Raw genomic sequence first — 13,563 nt, forward strand, 5'->3', positions numbered from 1 at the left:
CCCCCAAAAAAAAATAACCTGCCTGGTGGATGGTCCCTGATCATGCCGAGCAAAACCAAGTACAATTTAGTGGATGATGGGCACGACTTGCGAATTCCTTTGCACAACGAAGAGGCTTTCCAGCATGGGATCAGTTTCGAGGCAAAGGTTTGCAAACTTTTTTTTTTGGGGGGGGGGGGGGGGTGGTGGGGGCTTATAATATGAAGTGGTTCGTGATGGGTGGGTGGGTGGCCAAGGCTCGAACCTGGTCCTGGAGGGAGGGGGGAGAGGAGAAGGGAGAGGAAAAGAAAAGAAAAGACTAGTCCCTTACCAAAGTTTCCCCATTTATTTTTTTTGTATATTCTGTAGTATATTGGGACGCTGGATGTACCCAGACCGAACAGCAGGGTGGAAATCGTTGCTGCCATGAGAAGGATAAGGGTGAGCAAAGGTTCCTTGAATGAATGGCCCCGACTGAGCATTTTCTGAGCACTGACTGATTCATTTTAGTGGCTGGGATCATATTTGGGTCCATCTGAAGTGATAACGATTGTGAATAATAATACACATGATGACTGGGCAGTATAGGGTCTGGAACATGCCTCTGTTGCTCTGGGAGAGGGTTATTTGTATGTGCTGTATGTGTGCGCGTAGCATGTATGTGTGTATGTATGATATGCACATGTTCAGGTAAGCGTTGTACGGTTTGGTTTCTGTTTGAGCGCGTGAATGCGATCCAACCTTAATTGTGGCGCCTGTTGCATAGTTGAATGCACAGGAACCAGCTTTTTGACATCCCAGTGCAGACAAAGCTGCAACTTGTGGTTTCAGAATAAGGAATGAGTCGTGTCTTCCAACAAAGCATAAGTGCGAATCGAATGAGCTTCTTAAGAATATCTATCAGGCAAAAACTAGGTCTAGTGACACAGAAAAGATCTAATAGTCCCTGTCGTCAAGTCGAGCTGCTATTTTATAGGACGTTCAAACCCCGGTCTCTGCATCCATCGCACTCACAGTGCACACAGACCCGTCTTCAGAGGGCCACTTGTTCACGTACCGATATTGTGCCAAATGTTTCCGCCCACTTAATGAAACTTTCAACGTGTGTACAGGTTTCATTCAGCAGTTTGTTCACAATTCCCTGTTGTGACCAAAGTTTGCTTTCAGGAGTTAGCCAGCAAGAAGGAGCGGACGGACTGAGTGTATGGTTCAGGATGGTATTGCATTGAGCTCCTGGGTATTGAGCCCAAGTGGGCAACTACTGATTGTACAATTACCCCTTTTCCCCAATTTGACCTGTGTTTTTCCCAGAGGGAGCTAAATAAAAAAAATCTGTAATATTGGTGCTTAGATAGAGTCACAATGTAAAGGTATTTGGATGGGCTATTAAATAAATGCACATTTTTGTCAAACCCTTTAGAACTGATCGATTGAGTTAACCTGTCTGTCACTGTTGCCAAGCTCAGAGTCTATAACTCACGATTGGCTTTTACTTTGTTGATGGAGTGATTTTGTTACTATTAGGACTGTTACAAACTATTATAGAAAATATCCTACTTGGGGAGGTGGGGGAGAGGTAATCGGGGATCTCCTTGGAGCTGAACTGGCTCCCAGATGAAATGCCTGGCAGTGGAATGTCGGAACCGAACCAGCCCTCCTGTGGCGCTCTCGGTACTTCGGTTCCTTAACCGGACAAGACTGCAGTATCCAGGCCATTGCTGATGACAGCCAGCCAGTCTGGCTCATCGGCAGGACCTGGAAGGGCAGACCAGTCACTGGAGGCAGGGAGTCATCCCACTCAGCTCCTGTTAACCCTGCAAGCTAAAGCCCTAACAGGTAGAGTGGTCCTAGATGGACAAGCAGCAGAAAAGCTTGCCAGACAGCAATATCAATGGTGCGCTTTGTGGTTTTAGCTGGTTAGTACCCCATCGCACACTCTGGGATCCTCAAACCTTGGCTCTTGCCAACCTGCACCTAATACTTTCCGGAATTAGGTAAGCAGGACGCATTCCTCTCGGGGGTAGGGAGGGGAGAGTACGCACTCCATTCTAACAATCACCTGTGTTAGACACTCGGCTGACCAAAACAAATGTTAGAAGAGATGCACTCAGTGCATGACCTAATACTAGGCATTCACCAACAAAGTACACAGTCACTCCACTTTACAGTAAATCCTGTGAAGCATTTAGAGATATTCCTTGTAATTTTTGTAATTTTCTTGTCTTTTTCTTGCCTTTGGTTAAAATATTGCTGTTATCATTGACTTTTCACAGCCCCGCTCTGTTGCATTCACCTACCTGTGAGCTAGAATATGTTTTCTGGCTTTGTTGCACAGGATTTCAATCCCTAGCAGCTTGCTATTCTCCTACCCGATCCATATGTGATTCTTCTTGACTATGTGGAACCATTTATTCCTGTGTTACGTGTTGAAGAGGGAATGTTATTTACCAATACTTCCTTTAAAATCAGTTACGTTGAGCTTTCAACAATGCTGTGTTATTCCCACTCCGGCTATAGCTGTCATCTTTGAATACTTTCATTTACACAGTGCTAATTTTGTTTTGGCGAAATGACTGATTCTGGCAGGGCTAGGAAGCTGAACTAATTGACATGCTTGAAAAGACTTGTTCACCCAAACTTACTGGTTTTGTGACTGTTAACTGATGCTTTTTTTTGGTCAGCTGGGTGTCTTAGACATGCAAAAACTCATCACTATGCTTAAGAGTATCCAAACCAAACAGAATTCCATGCATCCCACCTACACATGGAAATTCCAGCGGTAGTGTTGGAATGGAATACATACTGTCACGAATGATGTTACTGATGATAATTCCTTCAAAAAAATAATAAATTAGTCACTCAATCCACGACTGTTTGTGGGACACTGCTGTTCGCAATTGGCTGCCGCGTTTCGCCCAGAAAAAAATACAGTCAATTCATTTCACAGTATATTCTGTGAAGTGCTTTGAGATGTCTCGAGACGTGATAAAGTGCTATATCAATGCAAGGATTATAATTACTAACTCAAAACTCAATCTGTCAGTTTCTAAAGATTTTCCGTTTCGTCTGCCTCGAGACTTAACTCTGTGACTACGCTTTGGTCATCTGTCCCCTCCTCACCCTCTCAGTACCCATCTCCTAATAGAGGACATCTATTGGAGAACTTCTCTTCAAAATTCGGAAAGATTTTCAGAGGATGAATAGTGTAAGATATTTGTTGCGTTGATAACTAGGGGCGTAAACACATGATGTTGCTGGAAGTGTTAAAAAGGAGGTTAATGGAATTTTTTTCATGCTGATGTTTACTTACAATGTGGACTGCTTTATTGCAGAAAGCTATTGAGAACGAGAGCATTATGGCATTTAAAAGATAATTAGATAAACAGTTGATATAGTGCCTAATCTCGTCATCTCAAAGCGCTTTACAGGACTGTACTGTGAATTGTAGTGACTGTGTATTTGTAGGCAAAGGGAGTAAGGCATTGAAATTAGACCAGTGAGTTGCTGGGGAGGGGAGGTGAGTCTTGGGGGGGGTGGGGGGGTGGCTGCACCATAGGCGCGATGGCTGAATGGCCTCCAGTGCTGGATTTTCTATAATTCTATTCATTCTATAAATAGAAAAAAGAACCAGAACCAAATGATACATTGCTGCCGTAATTCAGTCCTCTTAACATTTAATTACCAAACCCACAACGAGGATTGATCCGTTTTCACAATGAAGGAAGATAACAGTGACATCACACAGCACGGGATACAGGGAGCAAAGCTGCGAGACAAATACAGTAAGCGACATTGCTGACAGCTATACTTTCACAAAGATCTGCAACAACTTTGCTTAGGGCTTAAAGATACATTGTTGTGGTATTGCACGGGGATTTTTCTTTTGATGTTTTTGTTTTATTTTGAAAAAAACTTTTCAGCTAACAACAGCGTTTTAACTTGGGGAAAAAAAAAGTTTGAATTTCCCTCGTGATAATTGTGCGTGGTGCATTTTGTTGTCAGGGAAATGATGTTCTCTCCGCTGCATTACAAACAACTCTACACTTCCCTCTGAATTTTGTCTTAACATCAGGAAAATATACAATTACAGTATTTGGGAAAACGGAGCCAAAGATTTATGAAGTCTGCAGAGCTGGCACTGAGAATTCTTTGCCAAGAAGATCCCACATGTTGCCTTTTTAGTTGTCGTTTGATGAGAGGCGAAAGGCAGTCGTGGATCACAAGGTTGAATTAGCAGCACCTCTGGTAACCTCTTCTCACAATCGCAGGCCCCTCGGTTCCCACTGGCAACCCTGATGACTGTAAATCTCCCATTGTAAAGAACATTCAGCTCCTCTTTTTCCTTCCATGGATCTTACCAGACATAGGTCCTGAGAAAGGCCATTTACCCAATTGAAAGTGCAGGAAGTTTACATTCTGGCTCCCTCTTAAGAGGTTTGCTGCAGGACTTTACCCAGCGTGAAGGGCACTATATAAATGCATGTTGTTGTTGTTGTTAAGGGGCTAACACGCAGTCACTGCACTTTACAATAAAATCCCGCAAAGTGTTTGCAGACGTCTCAAAGGTGTGATAAAGGCGATACATCAAATGTAAAAACATTTATTACATGTTGCTTTGTGTTTTATCAATTTTTACTTGTCCTTTTCATGGGCTTGACATTTTCAGACTGAACAAATATTGTTTTCTAATAGTTTGAAACGGAGTTTAGAAAAAAATCTATTTACAGAAAGTACAATATAAAAACGAAAGGGGTTGCAGTGAGCAGAGTCAGAGATGAAGAGAAATTTGCTCTGCACATGGATCCGATTGATGGTGTCTTCAATCTGTGCTGTAGTCTGCCTGACTTCACAATGTTGACTGATGGGACAGGTATTCACCCTACAGGAAGGAAGTCAGACAGGTCCCAACAGGAAAGCTACGTTTTCATGTATGTGTAATACTACCACAATATTGTTCGATTAAGTTCTCCTGTTTCATTTGGCAATTTAAACTGTGGTGGGTGGGGAAGCATAATGAGTTGTTTATGTAATGGTCTTTCTGTTGTGTGTTAACACTTTGCACAGCTCTAAGTCTCTGTCTTGTACTTACTCCTTGATTTGCTTTGGCAGTAGTTTGATCTCTCTGGGCTGAACTTTCATTGGCAAAACTGTTTGCTTCAGGGCATTTGGGGTTTTTGCATGTGAGAAATTAGCCGAAGTTTGGATTGGCACAGGCTTGATGAAATGTCTCGTCAGAAATGTAAAACGGAGAAGGGGGAATATTTTAAATGAAATGAAAACTGCTTTTTGTAGCCAATTTATTTTCCTGTGATTGTTTGCATTGGTAACTCTGCAGCTCAAGGCTAACACAAGATCATAGTCATTACCAGGCACGCTCAGTGTACCATAGCCCTTGTTGTCTCATTTGTACGTGAATTTTTTCTGTTTAGTTTTAACTCTTTCACATAGAAATGTAGACATTTTCGGTATAGAAGTTAACACCCATTGCTGTGTGTAAATTGAGTGAATGTCCATACATAGTTACAACACATTACAGTAAAATCCTGTGAAGCGCTTTGAGACCTTTCAACTGTGATAAGGCGCTATAAAAAATACAAGGATTATTATTATCAAGTCTATGTCTCTGCAATCTGTATTGCCACATTTTTTTATTTATTGATCTAATTTTTCCTGCTCTTTCTCTTATTATTCCCTATTATTTTTGTTATAGTCCAGTTCCATTGATCCAAATACATCCAGATATTTTCTCTGGCTTGTCTCTTGTTTAGTATTTTCATTGTTATGTTATAAAACAGTGAATGTCTGTCCTGTATTAATTCCCATCAAGTACTGTGCTTGGGAATCAGCAAAAAGATATTGCATGTTCGAACAGTTTTTGTGTTTCTTGAAGGTTTTTTTTACTCCCAATATATTTTAAGTGTCCAATTAATCCTCTTTTTCGACTCAAACTCTTTGATACTGATTGAAGTCATTCCAACCTCAATGATTAAATGTTTCTAAAGACGACATCTCATTATTTGCCCATGAGCACACAAGGAGATATACAATGCTCAAGTGACACTTGGGATTAATTCTGTGCACACTTGCTGCCAGTTCTTCTACTTTTCACGAGGACAAACTTTGAAAACTAAACCCCTGAAGAGTCCCTCAATCTGATGTTCTCAGATTGAACCTGAACTGATCAGGTTTAGCAGTAGATACAACACCTCTGAATGACATTAATGGAACTGGGTTTTTCCCCTGTTAGCTGATGGTAAGGCAATCTCCTAGATGTTGCCTGTTAGGGTCCATTTTGAAATCAGTTGCAAACATATTAACAAAGCAAACCTCTCGAAGGAACGGCAGTGCTCAACGATTTGAAATCCTCGTGGGCTGGTGGCCCCATTATCACACCCTTCACCATTGAGCATTCTCACTGACAGTACGAAAGGTAATGAACCCCGACATTTTGTGATGTCGTGAAAATGTGTTCTCGTGAGAACAATGTCTGTAGGTTAGGCTGTGTGGCATGTCAATAATGTGAATGGGTTTGTTTGTGAATCCTGACAATAATGCAGGTGGGTTAGGTTATGAAACATGGCAGTAGTGTGAGTGGCTTAGTTATGTAACATCACAAACCCAAAAGTGTTTGTCACTGGCATCTGCTTTGCTTATAACACAAATTACAATTTTTCTGGGTCCCAACAACCACATTATGGAGAGGGGTTCCCCAGTAAATTGAAAAGAAAGAGGTTTTATTTCTACAGTGTCTCACACTTCAAGTCTTTACAGCAATTGCTTTACCACAATTATTGTCAAGTGTAGAGACTCATTTCTTTGTAAGGATTCATTTTGTGTTCAGCAAGGTCAAACAAACAGCCATGAGATGAATGGATTGTTGAGGCTTCTCATCACTATTGAAATGTGTGTGTTATTTAAATTTTGTTTGCTATGCAAAATTTGAGTGTGTTTGGCGAGTGTTGTGTGATGAAGTCATGGACTTATGTGCAGCACACTACATACACCCTCTGAATGAGGAGAAGGAAGCCAACAAGAGCATAGTTGTGTAAGTTCACTCTGTACATGCGCAGTCATGTGTCAAGAGTCTGATCATCACACTCAGTAGAATATCTGAGTCTCATGTTTTAGTCCATGGCGCCCTTAGCTCAGAGGTTAGAGCACTCGCTTTGCAAGCGAGAGACCTGGGTTCGATTCCTGGCAGGGTGATACCTTGGGCAAGTTTCCTTACTCCAGATGCTAATAATAATCCCTCAAAAAAACAATAATAAATTGGTCATTTCAATCCACGACTGTTTGTGGGACACTGCTGTACGCAATTGGCTGCCACATTTCACTCACAAATATACAGTCAATTCACTTTACAGTCTATTCTGTGAAGCACTTGGAGACGTCTAGAAGACGTGAAAAGCGCTATATCAAATGCAAGGATTATTATTATTATTTACTATCCCTAACAATTTAACAACCTTTATGCTTCATAAAGTAATCTTTCTGATTCTGATTGACTACTTTTGCCACCTGTTTGAGTCAGGGTGGAAAGTACAGGATAAGTTCATGGATTTTTTGGGGGGGTAATTTCTGGTTCCTCCTCTCTCTGCTTGCCTAATTCGCAGGAGTCCTTTAAATTTTTTTAAAAAGAGCTTAATGTTGTGAAGTTGGTAGGGTGGGCATTCTGGAAAGGTGAGATCAAATGGACCGAAGTGCCGACTTCATCCAAACCAATCTCGTGAATCTGCAAAAATCTTAACTTGGATCCCCTATTGTGTCAGCACTGGCATTTGGTAACACCAGTGATGTGTGAGGATGTGCTATATCCAGGAATCTAAACCTAATACAACTCTGTGGACATCTGAGCCACAAAGGTTCTCATGGTCTTAAGGATATAGTCATAACATTAAAGATTGTGAAGAGCGCCAGAAAATTCAGTCTAAATTTGTAAGCAGATTTTCCATAGTCAAATCAGCTTGGAAATTAAAACTGAATTTAACCATTTTCCACAACTCTGCACACTCCATTTAAATTTTGCCACGGCTGTGTGTTTGTTTTTTAATAGTGCTTTACCTCTCTCAAAACGCTTTAGAGAAATTATTGAAAGTGTAGTGACTTTTTTTAATTTTGCGCACAGCAAGGACAAGCAGTGAGCCATGAGATACGTGACCAATTAATCGGTAAGACTTTTAGTTAGTGTTGGAATGTGTGTGTGAGATTTGCATTTTATTTGCAATGTAAAACTTGTGTGTTGTTAAATACTGTGTGCACACTGTACCCTTTGAATGAGGAAACTAAGATGTCTGAACCACTGTCTCTCAATTATTTCATACAGTTTTCCAGTTTATTTTATCAAACTCTAGTAATGGGAAACTTATGTAATAGCCCAGACAATGCAGCCTGTCATGTAAATCTATGAGGTACATATATGTGTTAGAACAACCCTCCCCGAAATCTCTGAATGCCTCTATTATCTGTAATATGAAATATGCCTTTTGACCACTTGTTGCTGGATGTTTAATTGACTTAATTGTAACCACTGTTGTGCAGCCGTTATAAATGGGAAACGAGTCAAGCACATGTTGAAAGATATTTATCAAACAAGTGACGCAAAGTTACAGTTCGCATTGTTTGGATACTGCCCACCAGACTGATGTTATATCAGATGGTTTGCTGATGTTTATCCCTTCCTGCCTTTTCGACCGTGCTTATGGTTACCTACCCCACCCCCCTCCCCCCACCCCCGACTCCTCTCCCCTCCACTTCTCCTGCCCCCCACCCCACCCCCCCTTGTCTCGGAGACAGGCTCCACCACTGACGCTACCCTGCATGGAGGGCATTATACAAGTGCAAATTGTTGTTGTTTCTATGTACGATTAATAAAACAATAATAATTCTTACGTTTAAAGTTGTACCATAACACATCGTCAACAGATTTCGCAAAGTGCATCGCAGAATTTAAATGTAGTGTTAAGAGTGCTTTGTAAATAGAACAACCAAATTAACCAAATATCACACGGCAAATTAAAATACCTTTTCACTTTTGAAAATCTAAATTAAGATAGATGGTTCTTTTTATTGTTCAATAATGTTAAATTTTATAGATAGGCTCTGCTGGAATATGCTGTAATGTGTTTTTTTATATAATCAGCCCACGCTATCGTAAAACCTCAGGGTTAGCTGACAACTGTGAAATGATTTATTCGTTGCTGTTATAATTCCAGTGAGTTTATTACAATCAAAATGTAATATGGTTTTACTGTCCCAAGTTGTGAATTAGTGTTGCATAAAATGCTGGGGAATGTTTTTTTTTTGCCTTGTCAGTAACATTAATACATTCATGAAAAGGAGAGGAAATGGACTGTGTCTGATCTGATCATTTAACTGCGTCTTTCAAACAAAAAGACCGAAAAGGATTCTGTGTACGTCCTTTTGTTGGAAGATTCCTTTGAAGATTCAGCATCAGTGCAGTGTACACCTTTATGATTCGTGCTATATTAGATAGGACCAGGATAAGGCCATTAAGCACTTTGAGATTTTCTGCCAGTAATATTTCCATAGAAGCCAGTCAGGATATGAGGCATTTTTATTTGTGCAAGGTGTAGATGTTTATTTTCTACTTCACAAATTTTTGTCTTTCCTCTCATGACGCCTCCCGAAATTCTCTGCTTCCTGGGTTACTGGAATCCCAGAGTTTTACTAAGCAAGTTGCTCAGAGCAGCCAAGAATCCCACTAACAAGGCTGTGTTCTGCGAGCCAGAAATCCCAAGCCACGATCCCTGCTTCACCGAGTTTGCTGTTAAGAATGTCAGCTCCCACCCCAGTACATTGGTGGTGATTATCCATTCCTTCGAATCGGAATCTCCTCCAGTAGACCTTGCTCAGAAAATGTGCCATAAATATCCATGACCAACAAATCTAATGCGGTAATACCCAATTATAATATTAATCCTTCTCCAATTATAATAATTTGATATGTTGTCGAAAAGACTCACAGAATTTACTGTAAAGTGTAGTGACAACATGTATTTTGTAGGTGAACATAGCAGACAATTTTGCATGGCAAATGTCTTACAAAGAGTTATCTTATTAAAACTTTCCTTTTCCCTTCTCCACATGACTGACATTAGATAAGAACTGCAAGTCCACCTAATTAATACACACAGGCACCACTTCTTCACCTAACATGGACCATCTTTCACATGGACAGACCATCTTTCACATAAGCTTTTTCCCACATAACTGTACCAGACCAAGCAAGGACATTAGATAAAGGAAAGACAGATACTAGTCATTTCTAGCAAGTAAACAATTTATGAGCACAAAAGCAAGGATATTAGAAAAGCCATTAGAGGCATTTTTTTGCATTATAGGCAAAATACGTAGTTATACAATATAATGATCAACTTAACAAAGTTTCATCAATCCACCGTGTTAAAATGACTACAAATATATGGTTCATGGCAGCAAAGCTTAGCAATAATGTATATGCATCATTCCAATCAGGGCGTCCTGTCACGGTGGCTTTGACTACAAGAGTGCTAATGTTTCTCAATTCTCATACCATATTTGTCCTTGTTCACTCCAAACTGCACTCACAGGACCCTGAATCCCACGCACATCATAATCACAATTCAGCAAAACAATTTAAACAAAATTAAATTAACTCTTAAGATACTCTAAACTAAAATTGTTACCCTCATGCTACAGTTCCGATATGATGTAAAATATTCAACTGGGTAAAAATGAGAATAATAAGAAATCGGACCTAAGGCCTTCGGGGTCTCAAAAATCTGCAAGTTGCAGTCTTGTCTGTCAATAAAATTACCACCCTCAGAAATAATAATAATAATCCTTGGCTTTGGTATAGCGCCTTACCAGATTGGAAGGACATCTCAAAGTGCTTCACGGGATTTACTGCAAAATGACGCGATTGTGCATTTGTAGGTGAACGCGGCAGCCTAATTCAGTGTCTTGGGACGTCCTCCCGACATTAAAGATGCTATACAAATGTAATCTTGCTGTTGTTATAATTGTACACAGCAATGTTCCAAAAACAGCCATCAAATGCAAAGATTATTATTATGAAATGAATGACTCAATTTTATTTGAGGTATTGTTGGTCAGAACATTGGAAGAAACTCCCTTTTTTTTTTGAATAGTGCCATGGGATCTTTAATGTCCATCTGAATAGGTATACAAGACCTTGGTTTAATCTCTTGTGCGAAAGACCGCACTTTTGACAATGTAGAACACTCCCAGCACTGCATTGGAATGCCAGCTTAGACTATGTGAGTTCAAGTCCTGACATGGGATTTAAACCCACAACCTTCTGACTCAGAGGCGAGAATGCTATCACTGAGCCAAGCTGACACGGTGTACTTATAGATTTCCCCCTTCACTGAAAGCCAGCAATGTCAGTGACCTCACTGAATTACAGCCTTACTCCTCTTACATAAATTGTAAAGCATGGAAATAGGCCATTTGGCCCACCTAATCTGTGCTGACATGTTTTGGCATTAAAACTGTGGGTTTATTTTGTACGGTTCAGAGGTCTAGTGGACCAAAAAATTACTGTGGCCATTCATTACCAAATATAGGTGATCTATATATGACATATACACTCAACTGCACTTAGCATAATAGCTGCAAAAAAAAATTTTTCACTGAGCTTTTTACCGCTTAGTGCTAGTTTGTTTCAGTACCTCAAATGCTGCTACCCACATTTGATCAGTAGAGGGCAAGAACATTCAATGTTCAGGTATCAGTGGTCCACCAGTGAAGCATCAAACCTCGGTGTACAACCATTCCGAATGTGAGGACCCTGTGCCATGCTGACATTTTGAGCTGAGATTCCTGTAATGTTGAGCGTTACATAATATTGACTTCTCTGAGCTGCGAGTGTGATAATCTGCCCTGTGTTTTATGAGACTTCTCTCAGCTTAATTCACCTGGACACTCATGGGCAAGTCTTACTTTTTAAAAATCTTTCTGTTCTGTTAATGGTATTCTTCCTACTTGCCTGTCAAATTTACAGCCTAGGTCTGTTTCTTTAACCCAGTACCTCTACACACTGTGCTGAAAGATGATCATTGCAGCAGTATCTGATCAAACTTCGCTCTTTTATTTACTCCCTATTTTTATTATCCTTAATTTTTTGCTGCAGCACCATTCACATTCGGAGAACATCTCAAAGCGCTTGACAGGACATATACTGTAATGTGTAATCACTATGCATTTTGTGGGTGATGGCAGAAACCAATTTGCGCACAGAGAGTCCTGCAAACAGCCATCGAGTGAATCCAGCCAGGAGAACCCCTCTTCGCTTTTCAAGTAGTGCCATGGGATCACGAAGGTCCATCTGAACAGGCAGTCAGGATTGCAGTTTCATGTCTGATCCGAAGGACGGCATCTCTAACAATGCAACGCACCCCCGGCACTGCACCTGGACTGTGTGAATGTTTCTGACGATGTATTGTATGTTTTTCCTTCCTTGCCTTCTTCCTTTCTCTACAAAAGGTGCTGAATTGACCTGGGGCTATTACACCATTGCCTCCCATTGTCATTGGACAATGTACTATTATCATTGGTTTCTCAAGAAATGGCTGTGATATTTCAACGTCAGCCGCAGGAACTTGTTCCAAAAACACCAGTTGTTGGACCTTCAAAGCTTCAATCTGTGTTGGAGTGCACAATGTGTGGTGAATACTTCAGTCGGCTGCAGTCACATTGCAGTAATCCGCATTGTGCTTTGCATTAGCTGAGGGGCCCCCCGAGTGTAAACTGAGCCTCCTGTGTTACAGTCTTACTGTACACAAGAGGAAGGATTTCAAGCTCAGATGTCTCCAAGCCTCATACACTTCTGACCAGATTGTGACCCCGGACAATTGATGGAAATCCAGTGTGATCTGATCCAGTGGCCAATACAGCAGCTGTGTGTGAAGTGTGGGAGTTCAGTTCAACATGTCAGCCTGGAATTGAATAGCTTTGCTTCACAGATGTTGGCATGTGAGAAATGCAGACGACACAGCGGCTGATGAGAGGCTTATTTGCAAAGCCTAAAGTTAGCACAAGCCTTTGAATGGTATATGCTGTGAAGGCCTCCTTCCCTCTCCCTCTACCACCCCACCCCACCACCCTCCCTCCCCAATATAGTATAGGCAAAGTCCCCCTCCCCTCAAATAAAGACGACATAAGGCAACTTCCACCCCTTGCCTATCAGTAACAACAAAATAAAGTAGGGAGAAGGTATGAACAATGATTAGATCAGAAGGCAGCTACAATGAAAATTCACCTTAAGGTCAACTTGCCAGTGTGGTCAAAATAATTTTGCATTTTTGCATTTGCTTCTTTCATGTTGAAAGGACATCTCAAAGGCTTTACAGGATTTACTGTAATGTGTAGTGACTGTGTATTGTGTGAGTGTGGGAGGGCAAAGGATTGGGATCTCAGGCAAGGGGTTGGCAGCCAAATCCTTTGTTGGGTGACTGTTGTATTGCACTTGGTTCAAAAATAAATGTCCATCCAATTACTTAGTCAGAATACAAGCAGTCAGCAAATGCAGCATAATCCATAACTGATCAATTTACTTTATAA

The 13,563-nt window shown here is 40.8% G+C and overlaps 1 protein-coding gene across 4 annotated transcripts in view; it reads left to right on the forward strand.

Moving 5' to 3' along the window:
• nos1apa (nitric oxide synthase 1 (neuronal) adaptor protein a) overlaps window positions 1-13,563 on the forward strand; it is a 161,377-nt gene continuing 147,814 nt past the window's right edge. For all 4 annotated transcript variants that reach the window (XM_007895655.2, XM_007895656.2, XM_007895658.2 and 1 more), the window contains exons 1-2: window positions 1-147; window positions 349-420. In XM_007895655.2, the coding sequence (XP_007893846.2) occupies window positions 43-147; window positions 349-420 (177 nt within the window). In that variant the 5' untranslated portion in view covers window positions 1-42. The remainder of the gene's footprint in view (window positions 148-348; window positions 421-13,563) is intronic.

Source organism: Callorhinchus milii, unplaced genomic scaffold (assembly GCF_018977255.1).
Source record: "Callorhinchus milii isolate IMCB2004 unplaced genomic scaffold, IMCB_Cmil_1.0 Scaffold5, whole genome shotgun sequence".
Taxonomy (NCBI): domain Eukaryota; kingdom Metazoa; phylum Chordata; class Chondrichthyes; order Chimaeriformes; family Callorhinchidae; genus Callorhinchus; species Callorhinchus milii.